At 35.8% G+C, this 23,965-nt stretch overlaps 6 protein-coding genes across 13 annotated transcripts in view; 5 read left to right on the forward strand and 1 right to left on the reverse strand.

The window, feature by feature from the left end:
• The window catches only part of LOC104757087, a 4,887-nt gene extending 3,207 nt beyond the window's left edge, over window positions 1-1,680 (forward strand). The window contains exon 6 of one of the 2 annotated variants that reach the window (XM_019239254.1): window positions 1,589-1,680. The gene's annotated coding sequence lies outside the window, so the exon portion shown is untranslated. Of the gene's footprint in view, window positions 1-1,410; window positions 1,500-1,588 lie in introns of those variants that run through there. The other variant, XM_019239253.1, reaches the window with a different exon arrangement.
• LOC104759452 (symplekin) lies at window positions 7-6,340 on the forward strand. Its single transcript, XM_019239245.1, is given in 22 exon segments — window positions 7-147; window positions 223-453; window positions 533-925; window positions 1,083-1,151; window positions 1,411-1,521; window positions 1,589-1,831; window positions 2,139-2,186; window positions 2,275-2,412; window positions 2,642-2,797; window positions 2,900-2,962; window positions 3,184-3,201; window positions 3,204-3,299; window positions 3,390-3,473; window positions 3,572-3,619; window positions 3,882-3,956; window positions 4,154-4,249; window positions 4,441-4,521; window positions 4,595-4,666; window positions 5,370-5,414; window positions 5,512-5,595; window positions 5,678-5,781; window positions 5,872-6,340. Coding segments are annotated over 22 exon segments (2,466 nt in total). The 5' UTR covers window positions 7-39; the 3' UTR covers window positions 5,975-6,340.
• LOC104757088 (probable beta-1,4-xylosyltransferase IRX9H) lies at window positions 6,547-9,257 on the reverse strand. Its single transcript, XM_010479799.2, has 4 exons — window positions 8,182-9,257; window positions 7,379-7,628; window positions 7,099-7,289; window positions 6,547-6,890 (listed from the first exon to the last, which is right to left on the reverse strand). The coding sequence occupies exons 1-3, from the start codon at window positions 8,952-8,954 to the stop codon at window positions 7,119-7,121; spliced, it is 1,194 nt and encodes a 397-aa protein (XP_010478101.1). The 5' UTR covers window positions 8,955-9,257; the 3' UTR covers window positions 6,547-6,890; window positions 7,099-7,118.
• LOC104757089 (omega-hydroxypalmitate O-feruloyl transferase-like) lies at window positions 10,576-12,990 on the forward strand. The gene is made up of 2 exons (XM_010479800.1): window positions 10,576-11,094; window positions 12,025-12,990. The coding sequence occupies exons 1-2, from the start codon at window positions 10,672-10,674 to the stop codon at window positions 12,928-12,930; spliced, it is 1,329 nt and encodes a 442-aa protein (XP_010478102.1). The 5' UTR covers window positions 10,576-10,671; the 3' UTR covers window positions 12,931-12,990.
• LOC104757090 (cyclin-T1-3) lies at window positions 17,179-20,422 on the forward strand. 7 transcript variants are annotated; one of them, XR_002036323.1, is made up of 8 exons: window positions 17,179-17,276; window positions 17,700-17,994; window positions 18,719-18,800; window positions 19,038-19,172; window positions 19,254-19,426; window positions 19,515-19,660; window positions 19,729-19,824; window positions 19,905-19,953. XR_002036323.1 is itself a non-coding variant. In XM_010479803.2 (8 exons), the coding sequence occupies exons 2-7, from the start codon at window positions 17,771-17,773 to the stop codon at window positions 19,820-19,822; spliced, it is 837 nt and encodes a 278-aa protein (XP_010478105.1). In that variant the 5' UTR covers window positions 17,179-17,276; window positions 17,700-17,770; the 3' UTR covers window positions 19,823-19,824; window positions 19,905-20,417. The 7 variants fall into 7 exon arrangements, 6 of the variants coding, with proteins under 6 accessions (XP_010478105.1, XP_010478106.1, XP_010478103.1 ...); XM_010479803.2 differs by having other exon boundaries at window positions 19,746-19,824; window positions 19,905-20,417; XM_010479804.2 differs by having other exon boundaries at window positions 19,758-19,824; window positions 19,905-20,417.
• Window positions 20,864-22,680, forward strand: LOC104757091 (splicing factor U2af small subunit A). Its single transcript, XM_010479806.1, has 2 exons — window positions 20,864-21,021; window positions 21,454-22,680. The coding sequence occupies exon 2, from the start codon at window positions 21,469-21,471 to the stop codon at window positions 22,366-22,368; it is 900 nt and encodes a 299-aa protein (XP_010478108.1). The 5' UTR covers window positions 20,864-21,021; window positions 21,454-21,468; the 3' UTR covers window positions 22,369-22,680.

Raw genomic sequence — 23,965 nt, forward strand, 5'->3', positions numbered from 1 at the left:
ACTCCAGCAGATATTGTGGTATCTTCTTCTATAAATACCATGTATTCACCGACTCCTCCACCACAACTTCCTTTTGACCCAATCCTTCCTTCCGATGTGCCTAGCTTGAATAGCTCGGTTGCTGACCCTAGACGCGACCCAAGAAGGGTACAAACCTCCATTTGCTTTTTGCTTATATGTTGAATGTTCTTTCTACAAGATAACTTATCCATAGTTATGCAGGATCCCCGTCGCATGGATCCAAGGCGTTTAAATTCATCTTTGGGACCAACGTCACTACCTGTAGGTGACGGTGAAGAATCAGTTCCAGCACAGAACGACATCTCTACCTTACTGAGTAAGCCAGTTTCAGTTCCTGCTGCCACGGCAGGGGCTACTGGTTCAGTACATCCAACAGCAGTAGAGCGTAGCCAGAACAAGTTGACAGGAAGTTCAGTAATCAGAATAATCGACCNTGGGTTCAGTACATCCAACAGCAGTAGAGCGTAGCCAGAACAAGTTGATAGGAAGTTCAGTAATCAGAATAATCGATCAGCCTGATTGCAGAGAGGACCCCTCAAATGAAAAATCATCCTTAGATGCTCCTCCTTGCATGGATGATAAAGACATCAGAGAAACAAAGTTTTTTGGTTCTGAAACAATTTGTGATTTAGATCTGGTGTCTATCCCAGATTTTGATCAACATTCTCCTTCAACATCAGTCCTAGAGTTTGATCAACATCTCCCTGCAGCATCGGACAGTACTGCACCAGAAGAAAGCTATCGAGAGTTGGCACCTGTTCCATCATATGTTGAACTTACCACAGAGCAAAGCAAAACTGTAGGAAAATTGGCTATTGAACGGCTAATCGAATCAAATAGACATGTCTTTGGGTTTGATTGTAACAAGATACGCATGGCATTGATTGCCCGATTGATTGCTAAAGTGAGTGCCTTTTTGATTTTTGTTACTTGTGATTTTGCTGTCAACTCTTGCTCTTCAATCATATTTGGCTTTATCCTTGTGGAATCCTTATTTCAAGTGCTCCTTTAACTCTTTTTTTTTACAAGCGTAAATATTATCTACATTACTATTTTTCCAGATTGATGCCGGCAATGATGTTGCAACCGTACTAAGAGAGCATATTAGTGTGGATCATCGAGAATTCAAGGTACTTGTTGGCTGCAGTGTTCCTCAAACTCAGTCGTCATTCATTTATCTACGTTTTGAATTTTAAATATCTTTACTCTATGTCAAGAGTGTCTTGGCTGTCATATATATTGTAGCATCTTGAAAGTACGCACCCAGTGCACTGCTACAGTGCAACTATCTAATTGTGTGCATAAACTTTCCCCTCTCCAACTCCCAGTAACCAAGAGTCTACTATGTGTCTAGGCAAACCTCTGATCTGTTTGCTTCTTTGTATCTAGGGGCACGAACTTGTTTTACATGTTCTTTACCATCTGCATTCAATGGCGATTCTGGATACAGATGAATCCTCTTCCTATGCTACTATTTATGAAAATTTTCTTATAGCAGTGGTGAGTGTTTATTCAACTTTTTCCAATTCGTGTTTCTGGATCTTGCTTATTAAGATGCTTACTGTAGGCAAGATCATTTCTGGATGCTCTTCCTGCTTCCGACAAGTCTTTTAGTAGGCTTTTTGGAGAAGCTCCACATCTACCCGATTCAGCCATTAAGCTACTGGATGAACTCTGCTCCAATCGTCATGACCCAGTTGGTAGAGAAATCTGTGATAGTGAGCGTGTAACCCAAGGGCTTGGTGCTGTTTGGAGCTTAATTTTAGTGCGTCCTAATGAGCGAAAAGCATGCTTAGCTATAGCATTGAACGTAAGATTCCGTAACCAAACTATATTAATTATCTTTCTTACAAATCCTGTCAAATTGGAGTTATCTTATAGTCTCAGTGATGGAGAACGTGGGAATTCCAATAATAGAAGTTTTGGATTTTAGTTGATTGAAGAATGAATAGCAAATTGCAGTTACATAAGCAGTGTGTTCTGATCTCTAGGACCCAGCTAATATTTTTCTACATTACGAGAATTCTGTGCTCGAAACTTTCTATTATCGACATGCTTCATGTCCATATGGTCGTTTTTCCAGGTTCCTAACGCATGTTTTATTCTTGTTATGACAGTGTTCTGTTCATTCTGAAGAAGATATTCGTGCAAAAGCCATCCGACTTGTGAGGAAACTAGTCCCGGATAACAATATGTTTTTTATTTACTGCTGGTACAGTGATTCTAATTGATGTTTTTCAAATGCATGCACAGGTCACAAACAAACTATATCACCTAACATACATAGCAGAGCATGTTGAGCAATTTGCAACAGATATGTTGCTGACTGCTGTGAACTCTGAGACAGATCTCTCACAGTCTGGATCAATTGCAGAAGGAACTAAAACAGAGGTAATAGCCAATAAGAGTTCCCTTGAGGGCGTTTAGCTTAGTTCTTGTTAAATTATATATATACAGGATTATTAGTCAATAGTTTTTGTTAGATGTCAGTTACTTTTTGTGCCTGTTCTCGTAAGCCTCTAAATTTTCCCTTGTGAGGGTTACCTAGTTGATGCAATGGGAACGCTTCAGTTTGTAACCTTGACTTTTTGTGGGTTGATTAGTTGACACTTATTTTCAGGCTAAAAGCCAGATAACTTCGACAAGTGACTCTCTATTGTCTGGAAGCTCCGACATTTACTCTCAGCAGGATCTACAAACTTCTCGTGATGTTTCAGTTTTATCAACTTCCGAAGTTCAGAGACTAATTTCTCTGTTCTTCGCTTTATGTAAAAAGGTCTGCGTAGTCTTTGGAGTTGCTCGTAATGCACATAAGTATTCTTTATCATTTAATAATATTCCTGTAGATCTGATGAATACTACTACTTCTCTTTTCCAGAAACCTAGTCTCCTTCGACTTGTCTTTGAAGTTTATGAGAGAGCTCCAAAAATAGTAAACCAGGTGAGTTTGTCACTTCCTTATAAACCCTCACGCCATTTATGTGCTTCACATGTGGCATAAAGTGGATAGGATAATACGTATAAACACCAGATCTATTTTTGTTGGGGCAATGTATAGCATTACTTACATGCATCACGTGTGTTCTCCGGTTTTTATGGGAGTAAATGATAGTCACAAACATTAAAAATGATTTATTTTGGTGACTTTCTAAAATGGTTCAGGCTTTTCATCGACATATACCCGACCCATTCTGATACGAGAATTAGGTTCGTCTTATACGGAACTACTCCAAATAATATCCGACCCTCCTAAGGGAAGTGAAAATTTATTGACATTGGTAAGTGGCTTCTGTGTTTCCTTGTAGTAAACCCATGTTGGCCTCAAAAGTATTTTCTAATGAACCACGCTCTGTTATATTTATGTCTAGGTGTTGCAAATATTGACACAAGAATTGGCACCTTCATCGGATTTGATTGCTACTGTAAAGCTTCTATATCAAACAAAGCTAAAGGTTTGATTTGCTATGAAGAGCTCGCTCGCATCTTTTTCTTGTGTGTATATATTATGAAAATCAAGTTCACAAAGCCTAACAGAATATTTTTTTTGCAGGATGTTTCAATTCTTATCCCATTGCTTTCTTCACTCACTAAAGATGAGGTTATTACTACTTTCTTTCCATAGATTCTGCTCTTTCTACTGTACTTTAACCCTGAAGGAAGATGAAGAGGCTTGCAATTTTTATTATATTCTTGTTCCCTTGTTATTCTGCCTATCTGAATGTGGAAAAAAATAAGAACTAGTAAACATGGAAGACTTCTGAAAATTTTGTGGTCGTTTACTGGTGGATGCGAAATATGATGTTTTGTTATTACTAATGGTAGAAGTTTCTTATTTTATGACGGATATTCTTTTTTCACAGGTTTTGCCCATCTTTCCTCCCCTTCTTAATCTTCCGCCAGAAAAGTTTCAACTTGCACTTGCCCATATATTACAGGTATATGCATATTCTCACGTTCGATCCTTTATTTACTATCTTATTGCTTATGCTATGCATAGAGGGATTACTTAGCAATCATTGATGAGATGAGATACCGGTTGTCCAGTAACAAAACAGAACCGGTGTGCATGTCATTAGCATATATCAGTAGCGTTTCTGAACTTGTCTAATCTTTTTTGTTATATCTGTGATAGGGTTCTGCTCACACAGGCCCTGCACTAACACCTGCCGAGGTACTGATTGCTATCCATGATATTGTTCCAGTGAAGGGTGGGCCACCATTGAAAAAGGTATTTCCAATTTTTCCATCTGGTTTGAAAGTTCTTCTATAGGGAATTGTTGTCTGCACTTGTTTGCTCGAAATCAGTTGTGGTACTAGACCTACATTGTTGTTTATAATTTCCTACTCTCTTTACCATACCCTATCTCTTCTTCAATGGATTGGCACAGTCGCATTTGACTACGTGGTTGTTTTTTTCAGATAACAGATGCATGTTCGGCTTGCTTTGAACAACGCACTGTTTTCACGCAGCAAGTCTTAGCAAAGGCCCTCGGTCAGATGGTATGTCAAATATCATGGAATAGAACTATGGATTTGGTTAGATATTGAAATCTGTGATACTTTTCGTTTTCAGGTTGATCGAACACCGCTGCCTTTACTCTTCATGAGAACGGTTATTCAGGCAATCGACGCTTTTCCTACACTGGTAAGTGTCCTATCGTAATAGTACTGAACTCGGTGACATATATACCCAAAAACTCTTATTACAATTGAACCAAATTAACTTTAAATAGAATTTGAAAACCCCGAAAAGAACTGCATTCTTCCCTTCGCCTAACCCTACAAAACCTCCAAAGCTCTCTCTAGCCTGGATGGTTCACAAACGAGCCTCATTTTTTATTATAATAAACGTAAAAAGTATAAAGCTTTAGGAAAAGGAAAGAAGGATTGTAAATCTTAACATGTAGCTAGCGAGTTAATTTGACATGGAAAAGAAGAAGAAATAATACAATCATGAGTGTTAGTTAGGTTGATGGAGCCTCATGTATAAGGTTGCATTAAATTACGTTTAGAAGTTTGTAGAAATGAAATTCTAAGACCTGGCTGTATCTGACAATTCTGATTGAAACCAAACTATCCAGAATAATTTTGATGTATTAAATTATTCTGATAAACTTGGAGGATCTTTTGTATACCGACTCCAATAGAATCAAAATGTAAACCCAGAAATCCAAGCTTACATATTGAATTGAAATTACAATTCTTTGCGGTATAGTGCAGCTGTGTTTAGTTGAGAAGTGACAGGATAGTAACTAGTAAACGTTTCTCTAAAGTATTTGGTTTCAGCTATAGATCAAACTCTCTTTTTGTCAGAAGTAAAGAAATTTCTCGATTTTGTTTTTGTCCAGGTTGATTTTGTCATGGAAATTCTTTCCAAGTTGGTGAGGAAGCAGGTGAGTGATATAAAGATCAAACACAAGGATCAGCTTTGAGATTTATTTTTCGTCCTTGGTGGTTATGACTGAATGTCTTCGTGTCTTTTGGATGCAGATCTGGAGACTGCCAAAATTGTGGCCTGGCTTCTTGAAATGTGTGTCTCAGACAAAGCCACATTCTTTCCCAGTTTTGTTGGAGGTACAAGTAACGTTGTAGTACAATATACGAGTTTAGTGTATTAACCGACAATCCAAATAACTCTTTTGGTATCGTTTTGCAGTTACCAGTGCCTCAACTTGAAAGCATCATGAAGAAGTTTCCTGATCTAAGACCTTCTCTCACTGCTTATGCGAATCAGCCAAATATCAGAGCTTCTCTGCCAAAGTAGGTCCTTTAACTCAAACAGACACTCTGTTTTCCAGTATCTTAAGTACAAAAATGTCAGATACTGAATCGTGATGCATGTTTTAGCAGTTCAGCTCTTTCAGTTCTTGGGCTTGACAATGGGCAAGATTCGCGTTCACAAATGCACCCTTCAGATGCAACATCGTCTATTTAAGGGACAGCCTTAACGTGACTCTCTGGAAGATTATCGACAAGTTGAAGTGTCTGATGGAGACGAAGCAGAGATTGAATCTTGCGTCAATGGTGCGAGACTGGCTACCACGGATATACCTGACTGCTAACTACATGTGTTTGCGATTAGTAGCAAGACCAGTATGGTAGCCCAACGTGTGTGGTCGGTCATTCATATCTTATTTGTTGCCCTTTTTTCGTGTATATTATTATAAAACTTCACCATGGCCGTGAGAAGGGGTTCACATGTAGTGGATGTACAATCGCATCAACGTTGTTTCCTATAAAGAGAAGATAAGAGTTGAAAGAGTTTAGGATTATAACAAATAAACGAAATTTGAATAAATCATTTAACTTTATACCGTTTCGACCCAATCCCATTTTAAGACCCCCAATAATCCAATATTATTCATTTCGACTATAACTTCTATTCAAGGATACCTTTTTCCCCGGAATATTCAAAATCTTTTGTGTTCTATGGGAAGTAATGTATAGTTTATGTAGGTAATATCATACGATTCAGCAAGTCAGACAATTCTCTCGTTCTCTTTCTTCTCTAGTTAGGAAGTGATGATCAGTATCGACTTGATTTTTTAGGAGGTGAATTTCTTTCTTTCATCACAAAAAAACAAAGGAAACAAGAAGACTTGGTTAGCCATGGGCGAATACAAATGCCGTGGAATCAGCAATGTCAGAAGGTAATATAATTCCATCTCATACTAGAACACCAAGGCCTTCAATTTAATTCCAACCAAATCTTGGACTCAAGGGAGGCTCACACGATTCCAGCAACGATTATCTAAAATGTGTGCGCCTCTTCATTATCCTACATTTTCCTCGCTTGTCTTTTTCCATTCTTCATATGCTTCTTTGAAATATATTCAGCAATGAGCACAGCACATGGGTTAAGTAAAAACCTGCAAGGCAGAGGGGTTAGTCAGAGGCTTCCTTTTGCAAACAAACAAGAAGTGCACCGCATTGCATCCATCAATATGTAGTGAATGCAAATATTGACATCAGATCAACTAGCTAGCTTCACCCTTTCCAAATCCAAACAAACACTAAAATTTTCACGGTCTTGAGCCCACATTTTGCTTTCAAAGTTCAGAACCCTATAAATCTTACCAGTCAAAACTATCTTCAAACTATTTCATAGTTATGAGAGCTTGGAGATTCTTCTGGATCGCCCAACCTTGTGGATAAGGGACATCCCGGGCATCCAAGTGAAGATGCCAATTCAATATCTTCGAGCAAGCTGGTGGAACACCTTCCATCTCGCTTTCGTCAGCCACCACCTGCTCTATAAATGTTGTCTCCTGCTTGGAAACACATGATGTCATGTATAAGAATAGGGTTTACTGCGCACCAGATAAATCCTTAGATATGAAAAAACTCAAACTCATACTTGGAAACCCTCCTTCACTGTGTCGAGTTGGCGAGTTGGATGTGTAAATGGGCGTCGCCACCTTTTAGGGTCCCAGAGTATTGTGCTGTTAAAAGCAAATCCCGACATATCAACATGGAACCTCCGTAATCTTTTGCTCTTTTCATTGGTGTGCCATCCAATCACTTGACTTCCATTGCATACTGGACCCTCAAGGATGGCCTTGTTTTTGCTTGGTGCAAGCATCGCAACAGGCCAAGTTCCAAATCGACTACACAAATAAAACACATAAAGTTTAACAATTCAAAATAGGACACAAATAGTTCAGAAGAAGATAAGGTATATATATCGAGCCATCCCCATTTACACTCATGCGTGCTCAGAAAACAAAGTCATTGTACACAAAAAAAATGTAAAAACAAAATCATTTCTAATAACAAGATATGAAGCATTCTCTCAAACACAAAAAATGAGCACATGGTAGAGCAAGCAGCGAAACAAATACGAAAGGATAGAGGCAGGCAGACAAAAACAAATATCTCAGATTCTAAACAGGAAACTCAAATTTTCATTAATTTCAACATCAGAGTAAAAGGCATATGCTTCTGGAATGTTTATATTGGGTTTCCAACAACACTAGAGTTGCTGAGACAGCACGCAAATACAAAAAGGCCAAAAAGATGCCAATAAAATAGTCAAAGAGGATATAAGAGTTGCTCAACTAACAACTCAAAAATGGAAGCGCAGTCTAACAAGTCTGTTCCTCACAAATTACCATCAACAAACACAAGCAAAAGTAATGAGCACAGCCTTTTTTGAGTCACCTGATTTGTCTTAGGCTTTGAAAGAGCTCAAGCGAGTAGATATTATCATCATCAGCAAAGTAGACAATTCCATCAAGCTTATGCAACTCAATATGTTCCAATGCAGTGTTTCTCTGATGAACTCCTCTATCCTTAATACTCGTCATGTTCCTCTTGCAAACCAAGTGCCTGTACATCACTCCAGTCTTCCTCAGAATCTCAGAGGTTTCAAACGACGCAGCGTTCCCCTCCACCACTATCCACAGAACAGGCGAATCAACTAGTCTCAGCGTTTGAGCAATCCTGTTCAAGTAATACGCCTGCATCGCTCGATTATACGTTGGCGTGACCACAATAATAAGCTTCCTCGGCACAAAACTGATCTCCTTGTTCCCAGTTTCAGTCTCCGCCACAAAACTCACCGCATCTACAGCTACCTCTTCCCGTTTCTTGTTATTGTTGTTTTCCAACCTCTCTTCAACGTAAGGCTGTTTGATCTCAAAGGAGAACCGATCGGAACCGTTCACATCTTCCATTTTACCGAAAGGTGTCAAACCTAAAACAAATCCAAGAAGAAAGAAGACGAGAAACTGGTAAAACGGTCGCCTCCACGGACCTCTTCGCGAGCTTTTAGGATCAGAGGTTACTCCGAGGAGTTTTGTGAGATACGAAAGAAACTGAGAGGAATTGTGTTTACTGCTGCTACCACCAATTGTGAAACCCTTGTGCGCACCTCCATTCTCGTGTGCGCGATCGTGATACATCGGCGAGAGAGTTCGCCGGATTGAAGCCATCAGAGAGAGAGAGAGAATCTCACTCTGACTCCGCCGCCGTGTTTTCACAACTCCCAAAATCAAACATTCAAAAAGAGCAATTTCGGAGAGATCCGCCACCAAAATTCGCCAGGAGGAGGATGATATAGCAACTTCAATCCGAAGTCGGGATTAGTAAGTAAGGTCGTTGTAGGTTTGTTGACTCCAAGTCTCCGATCTGAAAACACGATTTGGAAATGGATCCGTCACCGCCGAGATCTGAAGGAGAAAGTTGCGGAAAGAGCTAAAAACACTGTTGTTTGTTTGTTTGTTTGTTTGTTTGTTTTATTATTATTATTATTGTTAATCCAAAAAAAAAACTCTGTGAACTAGACGAGTTCGTGGGACACGTGGCGAGATTATGGCTCGGAGAGGGTCGGACACTCTGGCGAATATAATGATTACGTTTAAGTTTCGAGGAAATGGTGGTAAAAAAACAATAATTAACATAAGTTCGAAGATTATGGTTAAGATTAAAAAGACAATTGTTAAATGATTTAATAATAATTTTTTTTTTTAAGTAATTCGAAGTTTATCATCTTGTAAAGGAGGATCACATTTTTCTTCTTTTGTTGATAAGGATAATGGTCGCTCGACGTACCTACTACTTTCCACTATATCTCGAATGACTTCTAATTATTACATTATAATTTTTAGTGGTCACTTACTTTAACAATTAGCATGCATTTTTTACATGGATCGGATTCAAAAAATATGGTACAAAAGAGAGATAACACGATCGTTTTGGTTTTAACGGTGCAAAAGTTTGAGACAAAATTTCAACACATGTGTATAGTGTACTGTCGATTTTCAAAAGTTTTTTGTTGTTTTGATATTGATACCAAAATTCAAACAGTATCAAGCTTGTGGACGCAATATTTGACTAAGCGTGGTGTTTGTCTATTTTTAACTGTAATTAGATATACTGTATGTTTGGAAAACTTAATCCATTTTTTTTCCTCAAAGTTGCTGTTTTGATAATTTGTTTTAAATGTTATAAAAAGAACACACGTACCGAGTTTCAAAACAAATAGACTTCTATAAGTTTTTGTAGTCAAAGGTTTTAAAACTTCATGTAAGTTAAAGACTCCATCATGCTATATATAGACTTCATGTATCTATGAGTAGTTTTATTCCAACAAATTACTGATGGATATTTATGCTATGGACGTTCGCTTACCGATAAACTTTTTTGTTGTTGATAGTCATCGGTAATTTTTTACAATTCCCAACATGAAACATTGGTGATTCTCAATGGATCCATCCTTGATCCTTTGCACATGTTTGTTTTTCTAAGTGTTTTCCCTCTTAAATAACATCCTAAGAAATAACGAATTGTGGATTAAGACCATGACTAAAGTTATTAGTCAAAATTGTGAATTTCGTAACATATTGGTTATGTAAGCTATGACAATCAATGTGTGTACTTAACAGATTGGTTAGGCCTAAGTATAAAGATATAGCAAACAAATTACACTTTAAATTAAAAGAATACTTGTATTTCGATGGGTCCGACCAAAGATAGTTGAGGACTGACCCTGTATAAGCGGATTCCAACTTTTACCACCAACTTAACTTCTCCCCAACCAATATACTCCTCTTGCAATTCCTACTTTCCCTTTCTACACCATCTCTATCTATTCATTCTCTCTCTTTCAAAGAAAACAAACAAACAGAGAAAACAAAAAGAAAGTGGAAGATGCAAGAACTTCCCGATTGCTTGTACGAGGGAGAGCAACCATCCTTAATCACTCCTTCATCTCCCACACCAAATCAGACTCTTTACCTTTCCAACCTCGATGACCATCATTTTCTTAGATTCTCTATCAAGTACCTTTACCTTTTCCAAAAATCTATTCCCTCTCTCACCTTGAAAAATTCTCTCGCTAGGGTTCTAGTCGATTACTACCCTTTCGCGGGTCGGATAAGAGTATCCGAGGACGGGAGGAAGCTCGAGGTTGATTGTAATGGGGAAGGCGCGGTTTTCGCAGAAGCTTTCATGGATATAACTTGCCAGGAGTTTCTTGATCAGCATTCTCCCAAACCAAACAAGTCTTGGAGGAAGCTCTTGTTCAAGGTTCAAGCTCAGGGTTTCTTGGATATTCCTCCTCTTGTTATACAGGTTCGTATCTCTTTTATATATTTTTTCTTATTCTTGCTGAGCCACTTATGATTTATCAATATCAAAAGCCAAGACCATGACGCAGATTGTTTCCATATTAGTTGATAGTTAATTTGTAAATTATATTCGAATTTTTTTGGAGGGGGATAAACGTAGCTCGAATATTTTAGGTTTCATAAAGTTAGTTGGACGACTGACTGTTTTGTTTAGATATATGATATTATAGGAATAATCCAACAATTCCTGACTCCTACATTGATTCGGCCACTTTAAACTCTTTTCAAATAAGAAATGCATACTTTATCTCATCGTGCATCTAATGCATTCGATGTATCAATAACATAAAGGTTTTTTTTCTACCACATTTCATCTTAAAATACGTGAACTTTAATAAAGAGATTTTGATTAGAAGAAAAAGAAGGGTACATAGAGTCATAGAGAATAAACTTGTCTGTTCAATTACTCTTTCCTTTTATTGGTTACAAGATAAATACAACTCTTTGTCTTGCCTATGAGCAGGCCCGGCTCTATGCATGTGCTGGGTGTGCATTTGCACAGGGTCCATTGATTTTTTCAGTTTTTTTAGTTAACATTTAGGGTCCAAATTTTGTAAAAAAAAAAATTTACATGGAAAAAGGGTCCAAATTTTTTTTTTTGCTCTGGGTCTATACAACTATTGAGCCGGGCCTGCCTATGAGTGTATATTAATTAACTAATTAAAGTGAATGTATTATGTACAAATAACAAGTCCTTTTGTTTCACTCTTGTCTCTTGCATGCTATGATCTTATTAAAAGCCGCGTATCTATGAACTTACATACAGTATAAAGTCTTTTTCCTTCGTCGGCAGGTAATAATAAATGGTTATTTTCATTCAACAAATATGCTTTTCAGTAATGGCTTACGAAAGTAGTTAAATAATATGGCTCAGGTGACGTATCTCCGTTGCGGGGGTATGATCCTCTGCAGTGCGATCAATCATTGCATCTGTGATGGCATCGGCACATCGCAGTTCCTACATGCATGGGCCCATGCCACCACTAGCCAAGCTCATCTCCCGACCCGACCATTTCACTCCCGTCACGTGTTAGAACCACGAATTCCTCCTCGTGTCACACGCTCACATCCTGGTTTCACCGGAACCACCACCGTAGACAAAAACTCCACCTTCGACATATGCAAGTATTTACAGTCCCAACCACTGGCTCCCGCCACCTTAACCTTCTCGAGATCTCATCTCTTACGCTTAAAGAAAACATGCGCTCCCTCACTAAAATGCACTACGTTCGAGGTACTAGCGGCTCACACATGGCGCTCGTGGGCTCAATCTCTTGAGTTACCGTTGACCATGTTGGTCAAACTCCTATTCTCTGTCAATATGAGAAAAAAGCTGAATCCAGAACTTCCTCAAGGATATTATGGTAACGGGTTTGTACTAGCTTGCGCCGAAAGCAAGGTACAAGACCTAGTCGATGGTAATATTTACCACGTGGTTAAATCGATACAAGAAGCAAAAGCAAGAATCACCGACGAATACGTAAGATCAACGATAGATTTACTGGAGGATAAGACAGTGAAAACAGACGTCTCAAACAGCTTAATCATATCACAATGGGCGAGATTGGGACTAGAGGAGTTGGACTTGGGAGGAGGAAAGCCAATGTATATGGGTCCTTTGACGAGTGACATTTATTGCTTGTTTTTACCTGTCGCCGAAGATAATGATGCCATTAGGGTTCAGATGTCCCTACCGGAGGATGTTGTGAAGAGACTAGAGTATTACATGGTTAAGTTCTTAGATGGAAAAGATAACGAAGATGAGAATTCTTATGTATGATGAAGTTTTTCTTTATAATTTGAATGGTCTACAATAAAAGAGTAGCTCACATGATGACTTTTTATTGGTTGTATGTTTTGTACTGTTCCTTATATATACTACCTCTGTTTCATAATATATGATGTTTAGATAAGTATTTTTGTTTCATAATAACTTTTTATGCAATTTTTAGATTAAATTTATATTTAATATTATATAGATTTGTTTATAATTGGTTAAACTTTTTAAAACTAATTATTTTTTAATATGTGTTTCCACTAAAACATCATATATGGTTTGAAGACACAAACTAATTATCACAATTTGTCGGTTTTTTATTGGTTTTGCTAAACACAAAATGGAATGCAGAAGATGGGAAACAAATCTTCGTCATCTATCCTATACGATAATGATATATATTAACTGACCCATGAATTCAGCGGAAGACTTGTTCTAATTTAGTTCATCAACTTTAGCTCACCATTTCCTGTATATCCAATTTTGGTGACAGCGATAGCTTCTTTTGGTATGAGAATTTAACTATATAATATCAAAAGCACTATCTCTTTCTTGGTACATGGTAGTAACGTGGTGTAAGCCAAGGCGAAAATAAGCTCATTGTAGGTAAAAAATGTATTATATGTACTCGTAGCACATACGGACATAAACTACAAACAATATAATTAAGAGCTTAACTAGCTAATTACTTTAATCTATATAAACGTTTTACCTACCACTATCAAAAAAATACTACATTGTGGGTGTGGCTGATCTATTCTTCTTTTGGTAATGGATAAGATATTATGTTTGTTTGTTTGGTTTTCAATGTTTTCAAACTCAATTAACTTCTCAGATGTTATTTGGTTTCAGATTCCGTTGTATATAATCTTCTTCATCCATTGTAGATTTTGTTTTTGCTGATAGATATGGAGAAACACTTTCGGCCTTAAATATTCACAATTTTTTTTTTAAGTAGTTACAAAGGTGAGTAGTGTGGAAACAAATTTTTAGTTTTTTTTTAAACAGTTTATAATACAATTATCTTTAATAAAACCAATAAAAGTTCAGGGATTAAGAAAATAAAAGAAAACAGGTTTCGACATGTTAAGCCACATCTTGAGTCCAAACATATCTGTTTTCTTTTATTTTATAATTATATGTAAAAGATTTGTGATATATTGATTAATTGTTTTAGAACTATATCTATTTTAAAAAAACAATATATCACAGATTAATTATTTTGTAACTTTTAAATAATTAATAGTAGAAAGTTATAAAACATTTTTTTGGGAAATAGCAATATATCATTGATTTGATATGGAAAAATAAATTGATCCTTGGAAAATAAAAAGATTAATATTGAATATTTTGAGCTTTGACACATGTAAATTAATATTCACTTGCATCAATTATATGCAACCGATATCAATAAAATTATGAAATACATGTATTTATTTAGTTTAAGTCGAATATGTATTAATTAACATTATATTAATATTGATATCAGTTTTGTATCATTTATTTAATTGATATTTAATTTGTATCATTATATGAAGTGATGTAAATTACATTTTCTGTTAAATATTTTTGAACTGATGCAAATTAAAAATAAAATTGTGTCTCTTTTACTGAAACTGATGTTAAATTATTCGATTACCACATCAGTAATAAAAACTGATGCGAAATCACATCATTATGCATCATTTATTAATAAGTCAATTAAATTGATATTATTTACTTTTGTGATACTAATTAAGTGATGCAATCAACCATTTTTTGTCCAAACACTCTGAACTCTAATAAATCAATCATATGCATTGGATTGTGATACATTTTAGTTTTTTTTCTTGTACAGAAATAGATCTTTGTATTTTGTAAAATATTAGTCTAAGTCACTTGTATATTTTAAGTAATTATGTAATATATATTTATTTTATGATAAAAATTATAACAAAACATATAGCTAATTATTTGTTCAGAGTTATTTATGTATCAATCATCAATTGAAAGTTTTGATGGAACTATGTACAACGATTCTTTTCACTTTTGAAAACTATAAAATTGACCAGTCCTTTATTACATTTGCTACTCAACTCAACATAAAATCGTGTTCATTCTTATTTCATTATCAACCACTATTAATACCAATTCAAAATTAAGATGTTTTCAAAAGTAAACACTATAGTACAAATAAAATATATTGCACCATACTCAAATTATTGTGCTTATGCATCAAATTTCTTCAATATACAAAAATTGGAATATGAATGACTAATTGCATTATCTAATTAGATCACAACTAGTAAAGAAAACATGAATATTTTGGAATTAACATGCCATTTTGTTGTATTGTCAAATCATTCTGGATTTGATATAATATATAAATAATGATACATCATCTTGAACAAATAATATGTAAGAATATATATATATATTAATTCTTCTTGATTCACAAACTTTATATAATAAAGTAGAGAACCATCATAAACAATCTTTGAGAAGCTCACATGTGAGCACCTAAGAATTTGACATGTGTTATTTTTATAATTTTCTTTTAAATTTTTCTCCTCACTTAAAAAAATAATAGTTTTATATTAAATTACACATATTAAAAATTAAGTTTCGTTGAATCGTTTAATATCTACAATTAAAATACATAAACAAATTCCTTGGTAGGAGAAGTATCCAACATAACACATCGCATGTCAAATCACTTAACTTGTCCTTCAAATGATTTGACTTTTGTTTACTCTAAAATCTTTTATTTTCTAGTAGTAGATAAATTATTATCCAATTAAAATATGTGTGTGTTTTTTTTTCTCAAAGTAATTTATGAAACATTTCATGTATTTTGCAAGGGCAAAATAAATGTTGATAAGAATTTACAAATATGCTACAGTAAAATCTCTATATTTAATAATGATAGGACCATGACATTTTATTAACTTATAGTGATATAAATTAATACTTTATAGTGTAAATTAATAATTATAAATTTATAGATATATTTTCAATTGTTTAAAATCTTATAAATTGAGACAATTTTAGCAAAAAAAGATTAGATTTTCGGATGTTATAAATTTTGTGGTTTTGAAATTGACAATAAATTATAAATATTATAGACAAATTTATACACATGAAATACATAAATTCAAATTTAAGAATAATAATATCAATTGTCATATTATTGTCATACATAAATACATATATTTTAATATCCTATAAAACTATAAAAATGAAAATTATGCATATCTAGAAATTGAAAACTTTTATAAAAGTTAGCTATTTTTGTGACATATTATAGAATATTTTATATCATTATAGTTTGAAAATACAGCATAACAATTGTTTATAAATATGAGTTCTAGGAGAAGATTCAGAATTTTAAAGCATACTTTATTATATCATATATATATTTACATGATTATTAATTTATGATATTATTGAGACTACAGTAAAACCTATATAAAATAATAATGTTGGGACCAAGATATTTTATTAATTTATAGTGATATTAATTTATCTATAAATTAATAATTATTATGTTATAGTGTAAATTAATAAGTAATAATTTATAGATATATTTTTAAGAGAAATTCCTTTAAATACCACTAAATTTTTTTTTCCCAAAAATACCACATTTTAGTTTTTTCCAAAAATACCACAAAAGTTTTTTTTTCCAAAATTACCACAAACACAAAATTTGATTTTTAAGGATGTAGAATTTTTTTTTTTAGGTTTGGGTTGACACATTTAGTTTTAGGGTATAGTTTTTAGGGGTAGGGTTTAGTATTTAGAATTTACAAATTATTTTTTAGTATTAGAACTTTGGTTTAATTATGTGATATTTTTGAAAAAAAATATATTTTAGTGGTATTTTTGGGGAAAAAACTAAATTGTGGTATTTTTGAAACAAAAACCTATTTTAGTGGTACTTATGACAATTACCCTATTTTTAATTATTTAAATTTTAAAAAATTATGAATTGAGACAATTTTAGGAAAAATAAGATTAGACTTTCGAATTTAGTTATTTTTTACACTGTTTTTACTTGGACCAGCAAAATTTATTAATTTATAATGTTTAATAATTTATAGAAGTAGTATTTTGAAAGTTGAGAAAAGTAGTCATAGTATATTGATTCAATGTCCAAGCCCATATATCTAATCTAATATACTTTTCATTTGAAAATTTCTGGCCCATTATACTTGCGTACGATATTTATCTCTAGGTATTAAAATCTCAACACCGCAAGATCTTTTCCTGAGTTTCAAGAACAAAAAAAAAGAAAAAGAAAAGAAGCAGCAGCGAAAAATTTCAAGTTTCAAAGAGTTTTTTTTTTTCCCTGACCAACCAAGCAAACTTGGGTTAGTGAAATCTCAAATCTTAGCTAATCCAATTTCGTTATCTGTTTAAAATTGATTTCTATTTCGTTTGGTCTCATCTCTTGAATCAATTGACCCTTCTCTTCTTCATCTCCTTCACGTTTCGTAATTTATCGATCTGTTCTGTAGATTTTGCCGTGAACTTTTATTAATCGTATTCTCTTGTTTTAGTTTTTGTAGTTGTTGTTGTGATTTAATCGAATCTGTTGGGATCAGATTTGTGTCGTATCATGTTATACAAGCTGTTTTAACAAAAACAGATGCTGTTTTGTTTTCAATTAACACACCCATTGAGATTTGTGTCTTTGTTATGTTGTAGCATTTATTTGTTATGTAAGGAATCATTAATTCCGTTATGTTTCTGTGAATCCTCGTTGATCGATTGGTGCTTGCTATATTTTGCAGATATTATTTTCGTCAGCTAAATCTGTGAGCTTTGTCTTGTGTTAGTTAAAAAGATCGAAACTTTAACAACTATGGGAGAGGAGCATCCGAGAAAGCGGTCTAGACAACATTTTGAAACGGAGACGACGAGACACGTTACTTTGTTTGAATCCCCTCAATGTGAATTGTATTTCACCAGGGAAGAGATTGAGCGTTTCTCTCCATCAAGAAAAGATGGGATTGACCTGGTCAAGGAGTCGTTTCTACGGTCTTCGTATTGCACCTTCCTGCAAAGGCTTGGCATGAACCTTCATGTGTAAGCTCACAACAAATAGTATTCTTTCTTTATTTGTTGTTTCTTTTCGCTGGGAAGTAGTGTTTGTTCTCTCTGGTTGCTTGCTTCATGGAGTATACTTAATGCTTCTTCTTTCTTGGAACTTGTTTTAGCTTAAAGAGGGGTGCCTAATGCATGACAATGGCTAGCCTAACTGTTGAAATTTTGTCGTAGGGCCACTGTGGGAGGTGGTCTGGAGAGGTTCTCGAACTATAGAAACATTTTGTCTACTACATTTATATCTCGTGAATGGAGAATTATGTAATAATAGTCAAAATTTGGTGTTTCATGCATCATATATTGGCTCACTTCTCATCGGCAATGGGAGGCTTTGCATCTGTTGTGAATTTTGCTTTGGAGCTGTTCACCTGTTTAGACATGCCCTTGTCATATACATATATATATGTCTCTGTATTTGTAATTCTCTGCTGGGTTATGAAAACCCTCAGCTGTTCCTACCATTACCAACTGATGTTCTTAGTTTTCTGAGCAAGTGCACTTCCTCCGGCCTACTATTTTTGAATCATCTATCATAGGTACTGGTGTTTTTCGTTTTTTTTGCATTAATCACGTGTGTCCGAACAGTTTCATGTTATAACAATGCTGGTTTCGGTGAAAGTGACGTCTTGCATTTAGTTGCTGCCCAAGATATTATAACATTTGAACTTGTTCATGTTGAAGGTTTTTGACAATCTCATTGCTACAGGTCCCAGGTTACAATAGCATGTGCGATGATGATGTGCCACCGGTTTTACATGCGTCAATCTCATGCTAAAAATGACTGGCAGGTAAGAAATATTTTGTATAAGTATGTTGATCAATTGCATTCATTGAAGCTGACAGGAAAGTGAGAAATTTATATTTCGAACAGGATTTGGGTAATGAGCAACATAATGCTATGCTGATCAAAACAATTCGAAAGTGTTTTTTTTTTAAAGTTAATTCAGTCTCTAGTGATTAGTTAGAAGATTATTTGATTGATGCTTACTAATATCATCTTGTAATATTCACTTGGTGAATTGCAGACGATAGCAACTGCCAGTCTGTTCCTCGCTTGCAAAGCTGAAGATGAGCCATGTCAACTGTCCAGCGTCGTTGTTGCGTCTTATGAAATAATTTATGAGTGGGATCCTTCTGCCTCAATTAGAATCCATCAAACTGTAAGTATTTTGTAAATCTATCTGTTGGTAAATTCGCATTTCAGCATTGTGCTAATATATTACTTGTTACTCTACTTGTAGGAATGTTACCATGAATTTAAAGAAATTGTTTTGGCCGGGGAGAGGCTTCTGCTCGACACAAGTGCTTTCCTTCTAGACATTGAACTTCCCTACAAACCTCTGGCTGCTGCTTTGAATAGGCTGAACGCTTGGCCTGACCTTGCAACATCTGCATGGAATTTTGTGCATGACTGGTAAAGACCCTTTTTATTATTAGAATATATACGTGATTTTTCCCCCACATTGAGTTTGAATTATCTTATAATGCGTTGTTGCGTGTAGGCTTCGAACCACCCTATGCTTGCAGTACAAACCCCATGTTATTGCAACTGCCACTGTGCACCTAGCTGCCTCATTTCAGAACGCGAAAGTAGGCAGTAGGAGAGATTGGTGGTTGGAGTTTGGAGTTACGACTAAGCTATTAAAAGGTTTGTTGTTCAAACACTAATATTTCTCTGTTATTATATTGTCAGTCATTTGATCAAGTGAGATGTAGTGTTTCTATAATGTTAGCGCTGATAATAGGCATTAAGATAGCTCCGATTCAAGTGGCATGTTACGTTCTTACCATGTGCACATATCGAGTTTGAAGGTAGTGGTCTGAACGAAAAGACTGCCTGCTGACTTTAGTGGTTGAATTAAATAACGGGATGTTTTCATCAATGGTGACAGAGGTGATCCAAGAGATGTACATGCTGATAGAAGTGGACAGAAGGAGGACTATGCCACCCCCACCTCCACCTCCAAGAAGAGAGTTAACTTGGGCAATACCTGCACCCATGAAGCCAGTCCATATGGCTAGAGGTCATCCGTTTCACAGCTACCCTTTGCAGTCCTATAGACAGGCTGGCATCTGGTGAGCCATTGTTGAACAGCATGAAGATGTAATCTCTCTTAGAGTCTGAGTCGAGTTGATAGACAAAAGAAGATTATGATGTGGAGACTCATGAGAGAGGCAGTGTAGCATTATATAGCGATCCGAGTGAGGTGCTTTAGTCTAAGTTAAAGCCTCTCAGGTACGAGCAAAGTGAATTCTCTCAAGGTTTCATCATCTTTGGTCTCTTTACAGAGAGATTATGTATAGAAGTGTCCTTTTCACGTGTTATAATACTCTAGAAGACTTCATATCGTTGTATATCTGGAATCAATGTTTTGGGTTTCGTTCAAAGGTTCGAATTTTTTCCTGACTTCTCTCATTGGTTAAGTATTTTGGTTTTGATGAGGTGCTGTTAGGTCTGTGTTATGTTGAGACTTAACACAAACAATGATGCAAACCCCAAAAATTCAAGTTCTAATCTAGAAAATTGAGTTGCGTCTCTTGCTAGCTCGTGATCTCTTGATCTTGTTCAAATGATACATGCCACTGAGAAAGACAAGACAGGGGCAACACAAGAGCTAGTAAGATTGAGTGAGCACATATTAAAACATTTATAGCAGATACTGAAACTAGAAGCACCCAAGTGATAGTGTAGGAGGAAAACTCCGAAAAAATTTGCTCTGGGTAAAGGAGTTATACCGATCGCGTAAACCGGTAAATAGAGTTAATAACCAAAATTGTTCTATATTAGAGGAAACCGAACCGGGTTCAAGTTTCCATTATTTATCTTTTTTATTCAATTAAATATAAATCCACATATCAGGAGATCTCTCTCTCTCTCTCTCCCACAACTCGCGAACAAAGCAAACCCTAGATCATCAATCGGAGAGGAAGACGGCAGCTCTTCGTCGGCGATTCTTTCCACCGGTGGTGGCTAAACTTTCACAGATCTCTTCATCTCTTTAACATTCTGTACGTCTTCTCTCTCTTATTCTTCGGTTTCGTGATCTATTACGGCTCTGTCTCTGTATTTCCCAGCTCTATTTTGGAGCCGCTGCTTCGTTGTTCTATTGGCTCCTTTTGGGTGTTTCTCTGTCTCTAATTTTTCTTTGGCTTTTGCTCTGCCTCCGATTTTATTATACTCACGTCTCTTTGGTTGTATCTATGTGATTGTTTTCACTGAATCCAATAGCTGACTAAGATCTATGTGCTTTATTATCTTCAATCGTTCTTGGATAATTCATTCCCTTGTATAGAAATCTATGGCTTAACTAATACAATTAGTTTTATACTCGTTTAGTATTTGATATACATATGTGTGTGTGGAGCCTTACATATGTGTTTGTGCTTGTTGACAAAGATTTTGTATCAATAACTTTTGTGTGTTTGTTTCTGTGAATTCAGGGTGGGACTTCTGCCATGGCTGAGCATTTGGCTTCAATTTTTGGTACCGAGAAGGACAGAGTCAACTGTCCCTTCTACTTCAAGATTGGCGCTTGCCGCCACGGTGACCGTTGCTCTCGTCTCCACAACCGTCCCACCATCTCCCCTACACTCCTTCTCTCGAACATGTACCAAAGGCCTGACATGATAACCCCTGGTGTTGACGCTCAGGGCCAACCACTCGACCCTCGCAAGATCCAAGAGCATTTTGAGGATTTCTTTGAGGATCTCTTTGAGGAACTCGGAAAGTTTGGTGAGATTGAGAGCCTCAACATTTGTGACAACCTTGCTGATCACATGATTGGCAACGTATATGTTCAGTTTAAGGAAGAGGATCAGGCTGCAGCGGCTTTGCAGGCTCTGCAAGGCAGGTTCTATTCAGGGCGTCCCATCATTGCGGATTTCTCTCCTGTGACTGATTTCCGCGAAGCCACGTGTCGGCAGTATGAAGAAAACAACTGTAACCGTGGTGGCTACTGTAATTTCATGCACGTGAAGCTTGTTTCGAGGGAGCTGAGGAGAAAACTCTTTGGGAGGTATCGGCGGTCATACCGCAGGGGAAGCAGAAGCAGAAGCAGGAGCAGGAGTAGGAGTATTAGCCCCAGGCACAAGAGAGACTATGACCGACGTGATCCTCCTCCTCACAGGGAATTCGGTCACCGGGACCGAGATCGTGAGTTTTACCGTCATGGAAGTGGGAAAAGAAGCAGTGAGAGGTCTGAGAGGCAAGATAGGGATGGTTCAAGGGGTAGGAGACCAGCAAGCCCTAAACGAGGAGGGAGCCCTGGTGGCGGGAGAGAAGGAAGTGAGGAGAGGAGGGCAAGGATTGAGCAATGGAACCGAGAACGGGAGGAGAAGGAAGAGGGAGGTGCTTAAAACGCTTGATTTACTCGAATCACAGTTGCTGCAATGTGGTTTTTTGTGCGTCTGCTTCTATGCGTTTGCTGATTGTTTCTTAGATCGGTAAAATCTGGCAATGGGATTTTCATTTGGTTGTTTTAATTTGGACTTGAAATGAGTGGAACCAACTCCTTTAGATTATAAAAATGTTTGGGGTTACTTTCTTGTAGTTTTTTGATTAGGAAAAAAACCTTGTTGCCGCGTCCCCTTGTTATTGATATTCACCAGTGTTCCTTAGAACTTTGTACTATCGTCTGTTGGTCTTAAAGAGTTTAGTTTTCTTTTAAATTGTCGTTTCTTCTTTTAAGTCTTTTAATGCTTGGTTTGGTTGGAGAGATACGTAACGAGTCCTCTGTTCTCTTACTAATTCGGGTCAAGGATTGAGCAATAAGTGGCTGTCACTCACTTGGGCCTCTCAGTGCATTGTTTGGGTTCAAAATTGACTTTTATTTACCCTTTTCGTTCAAGTTCATATCGTTCGTTGCTTGGTTTTGGTTCCTCAACTTTTTGCTCAACTTTGATCTCTTAGTTGGGGATGCGTTCTGTAAGACCAATATATGTACTATATTAAGTCGTGGCTAATCCAATCGTTAATTGAAATGTAAGTAGCTAGTAAAAGAATACACTTGAAACTTAACAGAACAAAAGAAAGACTAAAAGCCTGATTATCTAGTTGAAAAATGAATCATCCAACCACTTAAACCACAATAAGTTAATTATTACCCTTATCATATAGTATTTTTTTTTTTTCCGACGTCTTCACAAATATGTATTTAAATGAATAATCATATGATTAATCTTAGTCAACAAAACAGTAAATGATTCACTAATTCTTCACTCAAACATCGCTACCACCGTCATCACCACCCAAATGGAACCGTCCTACCTACCACCAACACCGAGAGCCCCATCCCCTCGCCCACGGCGGTGTCATTTACTATAAAATCATACTACTTTTAAAAGACCAAACAAAACATGTCTTTGTTTATTCTTACTTTTCATTGACTGAATACACAAAATTTATTTACTTAACTTTAATCACATGAATTATCAATTATGGAGATTAGTAGATATATAGATTGACCACGTGGAGAAGTCTTTGCCGTCTTCGCTCGAGTGGATGTATACTAGTAATAAACCCATACGAACTATGTATTGTTAACTTTTAAAAAGTTCTTACATGCATCATATACATACAATATCAAGAAATAATTATTCATGGATTATAACTTTTTATAAAAGACTATACTTTGGTTTTGTAACTTTTTTACCAGCAAATTTTTTTTCTTTTAGTTAAACGTACAAATAGTTCTATTCGTTTTCTTTGTGTATATGGTTTGAGAACATATTTGGTTCATCTTCATTATAGCAAGCACTGTTATTTTATGTATCTCAAGATGAAAATATCAAAAGAAATAACATTCATATATAGTTTATAAATCTGAAAGATCATAGCTACATATATACTAAATTATATATATATATATATATATATATATATATATATATATACACCAAAATTAAGCATCTAGCTATCAGATTCATACTCTAGACATTCATTATTAGATTAGAC

The sequence above is a fragment of the Camelina sativa genome, chromosome 17 (assembly GCF_000633955.1).
Source record: "Camelina sativa cultivar DH55 chromosome 17, Cs, whole genome shotgun sequence".
Classification (NCBI taxonomy): Eukaryota; Viridiplantae; Streptophyta; class Magnoliopsida; order Brassicales; family Brassicaceae; genus Camelina; species Camelina sativa.